General features: G+C 41.4%; 1 protein-coding gene across 1 annotated transcript; it reads right to left on the minus strand.

Annotated features, from left to right (window-relative positions):
- Window positions 1–3061: 3061 nt before the first annotated feature.
- On the minus strand, window positions 3062–4249 carry ATOH7 (atonal bHLH transcription factor 7). Its single transcript, XM_053888530.1, has one exon. It carries the CDS (start codon window positions 3643–3645, stop codon window positions 3187–3189), a length of 459 nt encoding a protein of 152 aa, XP_053744505.1. The 5' UTR covers window positions 3646–4249; the 3' UTR covers window positions 3062–3186.
- Window positions 4250–13813: the final 9564 nt, after the last annotated feature.

The following is a 13813-nucleotide window of genomic DNA, read 5'->3' on the forward strand; positions in this document are numbered from 1 at the left end:
GGTAGCAAAAAGAGGTATCTTTAGTAATGCCTAAGCAGAGGAGCAGAGGCTACCCACATTCAAAAAACAGCACTTTGTTTTCACTAGAAGATGGCAAAATTTAAGTAAGCCTTAATTGTTGAATCCTACAGTTCTATTAATCACAACCAAACACATTGTATCTGGCTCATATCTCACAGAAATTTTAGATCTTCATTAGTATAAAGGCCATCTCATTAACTATGAAACGGGCTGTATTGGATGTTAAGAAAGATAGCCGGATCCTTCTTAACATCTACAAATACAAAAAGTGGGAAGTCAATACCATCAGTTTTTGGTAATTAGGTTAATGGTGTGGTAGTACATATTGATTAAGTGGTTCTTAACACTGACAGCCCATTAGAATCACCTGGGGAGAATTTTAAACTATCTATGTCCAAGCCTCACCTTGGAGCAGTCAAATCAATTTTTAAGCTGGGAGCCCCGACTTGGTATTTTTTTCGAGACTCCTAGGTGTGATTCTAACGAGCAGACAGGATTGTGAACCACTGGTTTGGATGGCCTTTCCTATCTTGATAGCCCTGTTCATTTGTATATGGTTCTTCAAGACTTCTGACCCCAGGGTTTGGGGATTCAACCTCCAGCTAACACCTAGGAAGAACCCAGATAATAACTAATCAAACTGAAAACCTGCTCAGGTGAGTCTTATTTTATTATTTAATGCCCCCCTTAAGAGTTCTTATGGCATATGTTATTGGTACCACACTGTTGCAGCATTCAGCTATACTCTGAATGAGTAGGTGCTTGATAATATTTTTTAAGGGAGCCCAGATAAAAGAATCCTTTTGAATTTGATATGCCTTGTTGTCAAACTAGAAACAACACAGATTTTTCAAAGGTGGACAGTATGGAATACTATAGCAACTATTAGGTGGCTTGGTAATCTAAAATCTATTATGTATAATAATATATGAATCTTCAAAAGATTTTACACTTCTGCTACCCAAGTTGATAAACCATGATGGATTTCCCAACATACAGTTTTAGGAGTTTTACCAAAGACCGGATTTGAATCACTGAGACCCATTTACCTCTCCCTCAAATGTCTTCCAGGAAAAAAACAGTACATTAAGTTGGGGGGTGGGGGAAAGCCTAGGGATTTGGTAAGAGCTAAATTGCTTCCAGAGATTTCAAAAACACAGAACAGCCAGTTATAGGCAAAATATTTAACAGACAGATTCCCACTCTTATTGGAGAATGGGGATGTGGAAGAAGAGGCATGGGATTAGAATCCCATCTTTTTAATAGTTCAATTTCATTAAGAAGCTACTATTGTTAATAACCAAAAAGAAATATTTATTGAGAGTTTATTCTAAAACTTCTATACTGAAAGAGATAAAATGAAAACCACGGTTCTCTTCGACAAGGTATTTACAGTTTAGAGAGTGGGCTATGAACCCTACCTGAAACAGGACTCCATCTTAATACATTTTTGAGAACTTTCCTGATTAAAACGTTTTAGCACTGATTTTATATATTCTCAAACTCTACAAACTTACTGGAGTTATTACTGAAGCTTTTTTGAGTCTAAATAAATAATTTTGAGTCTGTGAGGAAGACAGATACCCAGAGCCTTGCTGTTGGTTCAAATGCAGACTGCAGTGTGGTATAAGGCTAGAAAGGGGTCCTGGCATCATCTCTTCTAGAGCTGTGTACTCTGCTCAACTACAGTGTCTTCTAAGAGCTGTTGAAGAGGCTAAACATTTTACTCTCTAATTTGCAGTGAGGAAGCAAAGTCCTGAACCCTCCTCAGTTTCTTATTAACAGATATCAGAAGGAAAGGGAAATTCAGCACTGGTTTCTCAGAGCTTTCTAGAGACACACTTGCAATTTTGTAAGTTTAAGTTTATGCCCTGCGGAAGATATCTTCATTCATTACAAACCAAATGGATTTTGATAATTAGGGATAACTAAGACAATAAAAAATTCTATGTTGAATTTCTATAGATAAACTGCAAACAGGTGGCTGCATCTGATGTTAGGCGTTGGAATCCATAATAAGTTTGGGGGATGTCACTGCTTTTTCTGTTGTCTTGTGACAAATGCCAAATGCACACATAACTTAAAGAGTCCTGCTTTTTTAAATTATTATTTCTAATTTCTCCCAAATGCATGTAGTGCTGCTGACCAAGTCATTCTTTACATTAAGGGTTTGATTTATTCATCCAATGGTTAAGCAAATTTATAAAAGTAATTCAAACCAATATTATGCATATTATTTTGCCCCAATCTTGATTAGCCTTGGTAGTGATGTCCTTTACGCTCAACTTGTACTGATTAAAAGGGAATCACTTACAAAAGCAACATTTTTTTATTCCTCAGTGCTAGTTTTATATATATATATAAACTCACAGAGAAAGCTTTCAAATTAATTACTTGTACTCTCATCAACTTGTCTTTTTTTTAACTAAGTATTACAAAAGGGCACATTTGCCAATCAGTGCAATTAGATTTAAACATTCCACATCTTTACTCAGGAAAGCACTCAATACGATCAGCCCCAATAGGCCTTTATTGGCATCAGGAAACTAGCAGGGCATTTGGCATGAAAAACAAACCCACATTTTTACTTATATATTACAAAATCTATATTTTAATAATGTATACATTTAAAAAATACAGAGCACTCACGCCCATGTACTCTACAAAAAAAAAAAAAGTATGACTACTTCATGCATACACACACAATGCACTAAGCATAAATGCATTTACACGACGGGAAGGAAGCTCTTTTAAGCATACACAAGTAATGGATATTGTAACTTCACCCGAACAGGTCAAACTTACTAAGTTTAAGAAAGCGATTATTTCTCTGAGGACTAAAACTGCAGTATAGCCTAATCCTATTTTTTCTTAAGACTGTTTTCCCTTAAACTAGTCCAAAAAAGGGGAGAGAACATTATTTTCACAGCAATCAAAACCATTCATAAGATCCAATAATGAAACCTACAAAATGCTGACTGAGGAGGAAAACAGAAAGGCAATAAAATCGCGTCCATAAGACTGGTGATGCGAATAAAAGTAATCTGAAAGTTTTCTATTTTATGCTAAGAATGCATCCTAGGCCACCTACTGGGGAAAGGGCTACGATTCCGATAGGTCCGGTGCTCGATCGCTGTGCGTCTCACCCTGGCAGGGCCGCGCGCCCTAACTGGCCATCTGGAAGGGCTCCGGCTGGAAGCCGAAGAGCCTCTGGCCGTAGGGCTCACCCTCACCCGGCAGCTTCGCGCCCGCGAACGGAAGGTAGTGGTCGCGGCCAAAGTGCTCACAGTGGAGACTGACCCAGTCCCGCTCGGAGCCGAATCGCTCGGCCTCGGCCAGGATGCGGGTCAGCGCCATGATGTAGCTCAGCGCCATCTGCAAGGTCTCATACTTGGACAGCTTTTTATCCTGGCCCCACTGGGGCACCACCCGGCGCAGGCGGTCGAAGGCCGTGTTGAGTCCCTGCATTCGACGGCGCTCACGCGCGTTGGCCGCCAGGCGCCTGCGCGCCGCGCTCTCCAGCCGGCCGGCCCCGGCGCACGTACCCGCGCACTCGGCGCCGCCTGCGCACGGGGGCGCGGCGCGCGGTGCCGCCGCTGGGTTGCTGGGCTTGCAGGACTTCATCCCCGTCCCGAAGGAGGGAGGCGCTGAGCTCACTCGCCCGCTTAGGACGTGTGTGCGAGCTCGTCTATTGAGCGGCTCCCCAACGTGGCTCTTCTGAGCAAGTAAGTCATACACAAAGCAACTCGCTTGGAATTAGAGTTAACAGTGGGGAGTACGGGACCCCGCTTCTGTCCTACTGGATAACCAGATTGATGTCTTTTCACTGGCCCAAATTTAGGGGAAACTGAGATGCTGAAGAGAAAGTCATTTTCCCAACGTGAAGTTGGAAAAGAGAAGGGAACCTTCTTGCTGCGGAATTTGGTGTGGCTGGTTTAGGGAAGGCCTTTCAAGTCCTCTGGGAAAGCCTGAGGCTTCTTTTTCAGGAAGACGGAATCTTTCCAGATGCTCAGATAGGGAAGAAGCGGTTTTCCTCAGTAGCTGTCGGAGAGTGCTGGGTGAATCTTTGAAGGAGGAGAATTTATAGCAGAGGGCTGAGGGAGGGAACAGGTGGTGGCAGGTGGGCGGGCGTCCCTCGGCTTCCATCTCAGCACCTTCCTACCCTGGGAACTGCAGGGGGGAAGGGGGACGACGCACAGCAAAATCCTGACATTACAGCCTTCGTCTGTTGAAGTTTCTCCAAAGCTATGTCTAACAGTAACACACCATCTGGAGTGGCCTGGCTGTCCCCAAAAGCATAACAGGGTGGGGGTGGGGAAGAATTTGGTCCATCTTTTCCCATATTAACAGGCAACTTACATATCAAAAACTTAACCGAGGTTTTAAAATTATTAGAAATCATTTGCGTGAACATGTTGGTCTTGGAATTATGAGATCTATTAGAAGTTTAATATAAGAAGATTTAGCTTTGTCAAGATGTATGACAGTTTTGGTTAATGCTGATCTAATATATTGACATTTTAATTTTAGCTATTAAGTAAGTTGTGACAAATTAGCAGGCCCGAATATTGCAGACCTGGAATTTTAGTGTGCAAATAATTTGGCTGTTTTGTGCAGAATAATTTATTATAACATATCAAAAGATATTAATGGTATATCAAAAAATAACATTCTAATTATATAATTGGATTGCATGAGTTTGGATACTTAACCAAATTAACTCAGAATTTATACACCATTTCCCCTGAAAGAGGTTCATAAATATTTGGGGACATATATTGAGAAGGTAATTATTTAATTTGATATTTAAGTCTAATAAAACTAATCATAATGCACATATATGTGCAAAATGGAAACATCCAAGTAATTTGTGAGATGTTAAAAAACAATTCCTAATGGAAGATTTTTTTTCCCTACCTCATAAAGCTATAAATATTTCATACTACTTGGATGTTTCAGTTGTATCAGCTGTCCTCAGGAACAATAATGAAGCATGATTTCCACTACTGATAATGATCTGATTTATACAGAGAACCCATTAACTTGATTTTCCCATCACAGCTTTTTTCTAGCTCTTAAGGAAGAGTAAAGTGGCAAAGAAACCAGCTCCAAATAGATACAAGCCAAGATCATTTCTGGATTCTTCAGTAATACCAAGTATGTTCTCTCTCCTTTTAAAACATGGATTATGTTAGCATTATTCTCAGATATTTTTGTTTAATTAAATTTTCAACAAACTCACAAATTAGGAGTCTTTTTACTATAACTTTCTTCCCCCACCTTTGCCTCCCAAGTCCAGTCTTCCCATAAATAGTTGATTAATCCCCAGCTGAAGCAATGACAGTAAAATGAAGTTGAGTAACATGAAGACAATAGGATGCAATTGAACATTAATGATCTCCAGCGTGACAGATGTTGAACACAGACTTTTGCATGGAGCCACTCAGCTCTGTTACTCTGAGTCCTAATATCTTGGTCAGGAACAGTAGTCCTGTGACAGGAAAGACTATGTTCTTTCATCATCAAAATGTCAAATATATTTTTTTAATTTTTATGGAAATCTGCCCTACTAATACTATTATTTCTCGTGTTCATTTATCTTGCCCCTTCCCCCACAAGGAGACTTCTCTGTGATACTCTTTGGACTTTTCTCCCACAAAGCATACTGTGCACTTGTTCTGGACACTATTGACCAGAGTGTTAATAAGGTGCATGATTTTGCAGGCCACGTATTCACACTCAGAGAGATTATAGTCTGTGCACCAAGAGAATCAAAAGCACAACTTGAAGAGGAAAAGGAAATGTAGCAGTATGCACATAGCACATAAGAACATAAACTAGCAGATATTTACAACATGAAGTCGATCCAGGGTAGAGAATATTGCTGTAATAAAGGGCCTTAGGAGGTATACAATGTGTTTAGTAGGACATTTCCCAAATTTTTTCTGAAGGACAATTTATAAGTACTACAAAGATGCTATTGGGGAAAAAGATTTCATTGTCAAGTAAGTTTGGGAAATACATCTACTGTCTCCTGCCTATAGAGGCATGAAGAAAATTGGTATAGTAAAATTTCTGAGAAGTCCTAAGGTAAAAAAAAAACATATTGACTCCACTTCCTAGAACTTTTTGAACACAGAACCCTTTTTTCCTAGAGAAGCCTGTCCACAAAGTTCCTTGGAACTTTCAATCCTGCTCTAGTACCTCCCATTTATTTTAAAGGGTTTTTTTAATGTTTATTTTTGAGAAAGTGTGGGTGGGGGAGGGGCAAAGAGAGGGAGATAGAGGATCTGAAGTGGGCTCTGTGCTGTCCTCAGCAAGTTGGACGTGGGGCTCAAACTCACGAACCATGAGATCATGACTTGAGCTAGAGTCGGGCACTCAGCTGACTGAGCCACCTAGGCACCCCTGTCCTCCCATTTATTTTATAGAGGAGAAGGTGAGATGTAGAGACTAAACACTATGCTCAGAGGTATTGAGCAACTTAATGACTATATTAAAATTTCCAGTGTTCTTTAATGTTAGAGACTTTCGAATTCTAAGAGCACTTAATACAAGCCACTCAGTTTATGGTGGGGCAGCTGAGATCTACCAGTGACATCTCAAAGTCAGGTAAGTCACCAAGAAAGGTTTCAGGAATAGAACTAGAAATTTTGTGCATAAAGGACAGTATTATTTATTTTATAACCCTAATGTCTAGCACGGTGCCTAGGCAATAATAGGTAATAAATGACCCCAAGTGAATGGCTGGAAAAATAAATTAGGTAAATTGTAGATAGATACTAATCAGAATGAGTATATTCCTAGTGAATAACCTATATGAATTATTTATACACACACATAACTCCACATTTTTTAATGCAAAATGAATTCTTTCCTACCAAAAAAAAAACAAATCCATAGGCATTTTAGCCAGAACACGCATGGCAGAAACCTCCACAGTGTTTCCGTACTGAAGGTATGATCCTACCAGGTAAACTGGCAGTTACTGTAGGTCTCAGGGTTGGCCAGAAATCAAAACTGACAGATGTTGATGGGGGAGGGGGGAAGTAGAAGGAGCTTACACCTGTAGGAGTAGAAAAATAGGAGGACTATTATTTTAGAAGTAAAAGATCAATGACTGGAAATTATTACATAAAATATATAGAACAGATTCAAGGGTAAACATTCCTTTTTTGTCCTAGACCATATTTAATTTTTAAAATGGAAACTCTCCAAAGAAACACAAAATTTAAAAAAAGAGGAAACCGTGAAAAAAATGTTCATTCTGAAATTTGCAGGAAAAAAAATATAAAAAATGAGGAATGGGGCTCTCTTCTGGAGGGGGTAGCAGTTGGGGGATTCTGAGTCCTTGAAAGACTCAAACCAGCAAAAGACAAAGGAATAATGAAGTTGAGGTCCACTTATATTCCATTAAAGACCAGAAGTGCAAGGTATTTAAAAAGTTCTTGTAACTTTATAGTATACTGTATAGTTACTAAGGGGGGAAAACTCTGCAAAAGGTTTTATATGTTTAGAAAAAGGAAGGGAAAGGCAAAGTCTTGCACCTCTGTCCCCTGCCCCTCAAAGATCCAGGGAAGAGAAAACCCAGTAGAAGGCAGAAACAAAGAAGGCATAGACTAATAATGGGGCCACGAGAAAGATGACAATGATGTTGGGGTTCCTGTCCCGGGCCCCAGAAGTGATCATTTATCTCCAGAAAGTATGGGCTCATCACAGTGCCCTAGGTGATTCTTCAGCCCCCATCACACCACACACTGCTTGAGAATTCTCACTTGACAGTCTGATTTAGTTTCTCATTGGCATGAGCCAGACCGACTTGCATGGTTTGGACTCTGCATTCAGTCTTCTCAATAGTGGATCTTAGCCTCCTCTTAGCATCTGGGTTAAGCATGATCTTTGGAGTCAGTTTTGAGTCCTAGATCTCCTGTCAACTAGCTGTGGGCTCTGGCACAAATCACTTCCATTTTTCCACCTGCAAAGTAGAATCATAAAACCTGCCTCACAGGGCAGTAGTGAGCATTGAATGAGACTATAACCGTAAAGGACCTTGTTTGGTCCCTAAGGACATCACTCTTTAAATGACAGCTAATACTACATGTTGTGAGTAGTTTTTACAAATGATAATGAAAGTGAACTTAACGAATAATTTTTTTAATCTTTTATACATAAAGCTACCATTAGTCATGATGAGAATCCTAGCTGTGTGACCTTGGGCAACTACTTAACTTCTCTATGCCTTTTCATCTGTTAAAAAGAAGGTTAATAAACAGGTTGGGGGAAAAAAAAGAATGTTAATAATAGAACCAATCTTATAGAATTGGTATGAGGATTGGATAGTTGATTCTTTGTAAGCACTTGGATCTGTGCTTGGCATATAATTAAATGCAGTATGGGTGCTTGTTTAGGTAAATAAAATGACCTGTTCAGGATGTACACTAGCCACCCCTCCTTTCTGCTCATTTTTGCTTTGTTTTCCTGTTCTTCAGTGCTTGTCCCATAGAGTGAGCCAGAACACAAAGAGAAGAGTAATTTCAAAGGAGTTCCTCTTCTCTTTTGCCCTGAGCACAGGGCCTTACTGGGTAGTAAATTTGGTGATTTCATTGTAGTTTGAGATTCACTTTTACAGTAACAGACACATATTTTAAAGTGTTAATTTTCAGGGGATGCTTTGTTTTTCCAGTGACTGGAATATTTGCATTCACCATCCAGGGCCTTTCCCTTACTAGACATGAGGTATTTGAGAAGATAAATCAGTATTCATGATATTTCTTTTCATGAATGTAGAAGCAGAACAAAGGGAATCAATCTGAGGGATGTGCTGGACTGTTGTATGGTAAATTTAGGCCAGAAGCAATGTTTTTCAGAATGCCCTTCCCTGTGTAGTTCTGGGTTTGAGGTAGGCAAAAGGAAGTTACATGAGCTTTGGGAAGCAGAAGTGAAGCCACCATGCTCTGAACATCATGGTAGGTTAGAGGCCATGAAAGATGGATGCAGAGGCACAAGTGGATTCCAGTTTGGTCTTGAACTTTTCCATTGTGTACCTGCTCCTCCCTCCCGACTGCCAGCTCTGCTGACCAACAGGGCCCACTATCAGATGCTTCATGCAAACTCAGAGAGATGGTAGCCACAAAGAAGCACCAGCCTCGCCACCCAGTGTTAGTCCAGCAGCTGGACATGCGTGCCTTCCAGACCACCCTGCAAGCTCTGACTCATTCGCCCAAGCCAGGGCTGCTTAGTGGCTATTCTTTGATCCTTCAACAACCCTTTTTAGACCCTTACATTCTTAGCTCATTCCCTTATTGTGTAAGTCCTCATCCTTATAAATTCCTTCTTCCATAATCTGCACAGTGGCTCTGCTTCCCTGGTTGAACCCTGACTAATAAAAAGAATCTCTTATCCAGGCAACAGCAAAGTTGCCTCCCAGTGAAGACCCTCTACCCTGGTACCTATGTCTTATCTATGTGTCCACCAGTAATTACTATTTCCTTCTGTTCAGCCCTGTGCCAGGCACCATCAGGGATAAGACAGCCTTTAGCCTAGTGGAATTCACAATCCAGTTGTGGAGATAAGACCCAACACACATCAAAAAACTAACCCTGAGTAGTAAACCAGGGTTATGTTTCCTAAACAGCACACAAGATAATACGTTAGAGTATGTGAGAAGATTAGAAATTTTGCTAATATTTATTTTATCCCATTTTTTTAGTTTTGTCTTGGGGTGTTTGTAGTGTACAAAATATAAATACATATATTTATTTATGAGTATATACCAGTGCTTTTTTTTTCTGATAGGAGTGTATGACCAAAAAAACTGGGACCACTGTCCTAGGCATGAAGCAGTGCATGATTAGTACCATTAGGAGCTCAGAGCAGAGAGATTTTACTATGCTCTGGAGGGAAAAGGATTTCGATTGGTGACCCCTACCTCTCTGACATCAGTTCTTCTGCCCCTCAAAAGGCTGCTCCTCCCCCACTGCCCATGCTTGAAGCCACCTTGAGGCTTCTTCACTGGTTACTCCCTTGGCCTCAAATGCAGTTTCTCCATATCTTCCCTGGCTGGTTTGGTTGTGTCATTTAGCTCCTGTTCTTTTTTTTTTTTTTTTTTTTTTTTAATGTTTATTTATTTTTGAAAGAGTGCCAGCTGAGGAGGGGCAGAGAGAGGGAGACAGAATCCGAAGCAAGCTATGCACTGACAGTAGTGAGCCTGATGTGGGGCTCACACTCATGAACCGTGAGACCATGACCTGAGCCAAAGTCAGATGCTGAACCGGCTGAGCCACCTAGGTGCCCCATTCAGCTCCCATTCTATCCAATGCTTTATGTCCTTAGCTGTTAGTCTGGAAAGTCCAGGAATTCAGGGGTTTCCTCTATACTGTTCCTAGCTGTGTCTCCAGTACCTAGAATTGTGTCTAGCACAAAGCATATGGTCAAGAAATGTTGGTTGAAGGAATAAAGGAACGGAGGAGGAAAAGGTAGATGAAGGGACTCCACACACAAAGGGAGAGTAGCAACATAACTCTTTTTTCTTCTTCTAATATGGACTCTTTTGGGGGAAATTGTGTCCTCCAGAAGCAGTGGCAACAGACCTGCTGTTTTTGTTTCTGCTCTGAAATTGTGGTATTCGCTGTTTCACAGTGAGCAGGTGGCTTACTTCCCCAAAGGGTGGCTCTCATTACAATCCAGGTTTCAGGCAGTCCCTGAGTCAGCTCAGAGTAAAAGCCCAGAGGCCTTACTGGCCCAGGCCAGCGGCTGATACCTGCTCCCTGCCCCAGGGAGAAGTGGTTTTCTCTCGATTTTAGTTGGTGTTGCTTTTTTGCTTCCTTGTGCAATTTCAGCAGCTTGGCTGAACAAGTTTTCTAAATGTCCAAAGACTTCAGTCTTTTAAAGCCATGTTCCTGTTCCTCCTCACCATCATGTTTGATTTTTACTTCCCTGCCTGTGCCCCAGCCTCCTACTGACTTCCACTGACCAGGGCACAAAAAGGTACCATGCCTAGCTGACCAGATACTTGTACCAGTCAGATTCCTGGCCGTCTCTAAGTGGAATCCAGTGCTGGTAGCCAGCTGGTAGCCATAGGCATATATGTGGTTTTCTATTCATTTGGCAGCCATATACCAATTTGTTTCATTGTTTCAAACTTTCATTCATTTGTTTATTCAACAAATATTTATTGCACTTACTATGTGCCAGGGTACTAGAAATAGAGTTGCCCACACTGCAAAAATCTCTATCCTGGTGGATATTTAAAACTGGTACTGTGGGTATCTTCTTCCGAATTTATTTCATGTTTCCTCAAATAGGTTATAAGTTCTTTGAGTGAAGGGGCAAATTTTAGATACCTGGGTCTTGCTAGAGTGTTCGATAAATGTGTATTTGCTGTACGGTTGACTGAAGTTTTTATTCAGGATGACCTTAAGCTAAGAAAACCAATATCATCACCATTAAAAAAGTAATGCCTTCAGGAAATGCCAAATGCTGACTAGCTATTAATTCCTATCTTTTTTTTTTTTTAATTTATTTGTTTATTTTGAGAAAAAGAGAGAGCACAAGTGAGGGAGGGGCAGATAGAGAGGGAGAGAGAGAATCCCAAGCAGGTTCTATGCTAATAGCCCGACACAGGGCTCGATCCCTCGAACCATGAGATCATGACCTGAGCCAAAATCAAGAGTAGGATGCTTGGGGCGCCTGGGTGGCTCAATCGGTTAAGCGTCCGACTTCGGCTCAGGTCATGATCTCGCGGCCCGTGTGTTCGAGCCCCGCGTCAGGCTCTGTACTGACAGCTCAGAGCCTGGAGCCTGTTTCAGATTCTGTGTCTCCCTCTTTCTCTGACCCTCCCCTGTTCATGCTCTCTCTCTGTCTCAAAAATAAATAAATGTAAAAAAAAAAAAAATTTTTTTTAAAAAGAGTAGGATGCTTAACCAACTGAGTCATCCATGCATCCCCATTAATTCCTTTATTCACAATACTCTTTGAGTAGGGACTGTTTTAATCTTCATTTTGTGGCCAGGAAAACTGAGGGCACTGATTGAACTGCATAGCCAGTGACCAGATTTGAAGTGCAGTTCTCTTTCTCCCTAGGGCCTATACTCTGTGCTGCACTGGGTCTTGTCTGGAAGAGCTTTGATGTCAGGGACAGAGCCTTAGTGTGCCCCCAGTGCCCAGAATTATGTCTGGCACATTATAGATGTTCATTAAAGGTGCTGAGAACTATATGCAGCACTGTGTCAGTCCTAGCCTGCCCCAGCATTGCTTAATGGTAGGCAGCGAGACTGGTAGCCTGTAGGCACAGATTAGCCTATTTCTGTGAATCAAATCTTGGGTTTCCTTGGAGCTACATTTCCCACTAGTAGTTTAGAATTAGTACCTAGTCCTCAGCTTGGGGTAACTATACATGGGGGTAAATCAGAGGCTCCTAAGGGCTTACTGACTTTACCCTTCCTCTTTGGACCCTCCTGCAACTTCTCTCTCTCTCTCTCTCTCTCTCTCACACACACACACACACACACACACACACACACACACACACACACCATATGGCCTCTTCCTTAGGTTCCCAAAATCCTATCTTGACTCTCAGTCTGATTAGGGGGATCCCTCATTTACCATGAACTCTCTCTTCCCAGGACCTGGACACTAGCTGCTCTCTCAGCAGAGGACTAAGGGTCTGCTTCAACCTGCATACAACTTCCTAGCCCCAGGACCCACCACTTGATCATTTCCACATATCACCATACCTACAGCTTCCTGCTTCTGCATCTCCTCACTATTACATTCTTGGAAGTCAGTACCCAAACAGAGAGAGCCTAAGTTTTCAATACCCCTCCAACTCTGGGCTTCTGACCATCTTCCTCATAGGCCAAGTTCACTAGAGTCAGCTCTTCCAACCCCAGTCTTCCATTACTTGCATGTTTACCTCCCCACCACTGCCTCTTCTTGAGGCTTTAGTGACCCCGACAACTGAGCACCCCATGTTTTGCCAGTCATGCAACCACTGCTGACTGCACTACTCAGACAACAAGTGATTCCCACAGCCCCCTCCTTCCATCACATCTGGCCTATTCCCCAGTGGCTAATGCCCACTTTCCATATAATTTGTCACTCTCATTCACTTGAATCACCTTAGCAAATTTGCTTTGCTGCTAACTGATGAGTACTGAATTGGGGCCCAAGAGACATTGGCTCATGCTTCCATGCCCCCTGATGTATGCAGGATGCAAGTAAGTCCTCTCAAGTGGAAGCCATAAGTTTATTTAAATACTTGATGACTTTAGGCCAAGAAATACCCCTAGAACACAAGTTTTCTGTAGAAGCCCATTACAAGTACGTCTTACCACTTCAGTCTCCTCAGGATCCCCAGACTCAAATGGATCAAAGAAATTCCAGAGTGCAGGCTCTCACCCCCAGTATCCCCTTTCTTCCCTGCCTCACTTTACCCAGAATATCAGCTTTATTAGTTTCCAAAAGAGTATTATGAAAACCCTTCAACAAAGAAAAGGAAATTCTGGTTTAAATAAAGCTATACAGGACTTTTCAGAGTTTTTACTATGATCATGGTCCTTCGCAGGATGAGATCTGCAGAGTTTTCCAAATTATGTGGCCATGGAAGCTCTTCATCTCAGAGGATATCCAGAGAGCAGTATCCCCAGACAAATATTTTGGAAAATTCTAGCTGAATTTATAATCTTATTTTATAATTATAATCTCCTCACAATGAGAAGGCCATCTTAGAACATTTTAGTGTTCGATTTTTTTAAAATATCTGTATATCTTTACACTCAAAAGTTTAGCC

The sequence above is a fragment of the Panthera pardus genome, unplaced genomic scaffold, assembly GCF_024362965.1.
Source record: "Panthera pardus isolate Hobbes unplaced genomic scaffold, ASM2436296v1 HiC_scaffold_22, whole genome shotgun sequence".
NCBI classification, from domain to species: domain Eukaryota; kingdom Metazoa; phylum Chordata; class Mammalia; order Carnivora; family Felidae; genus Panthera; species Panthera pardus.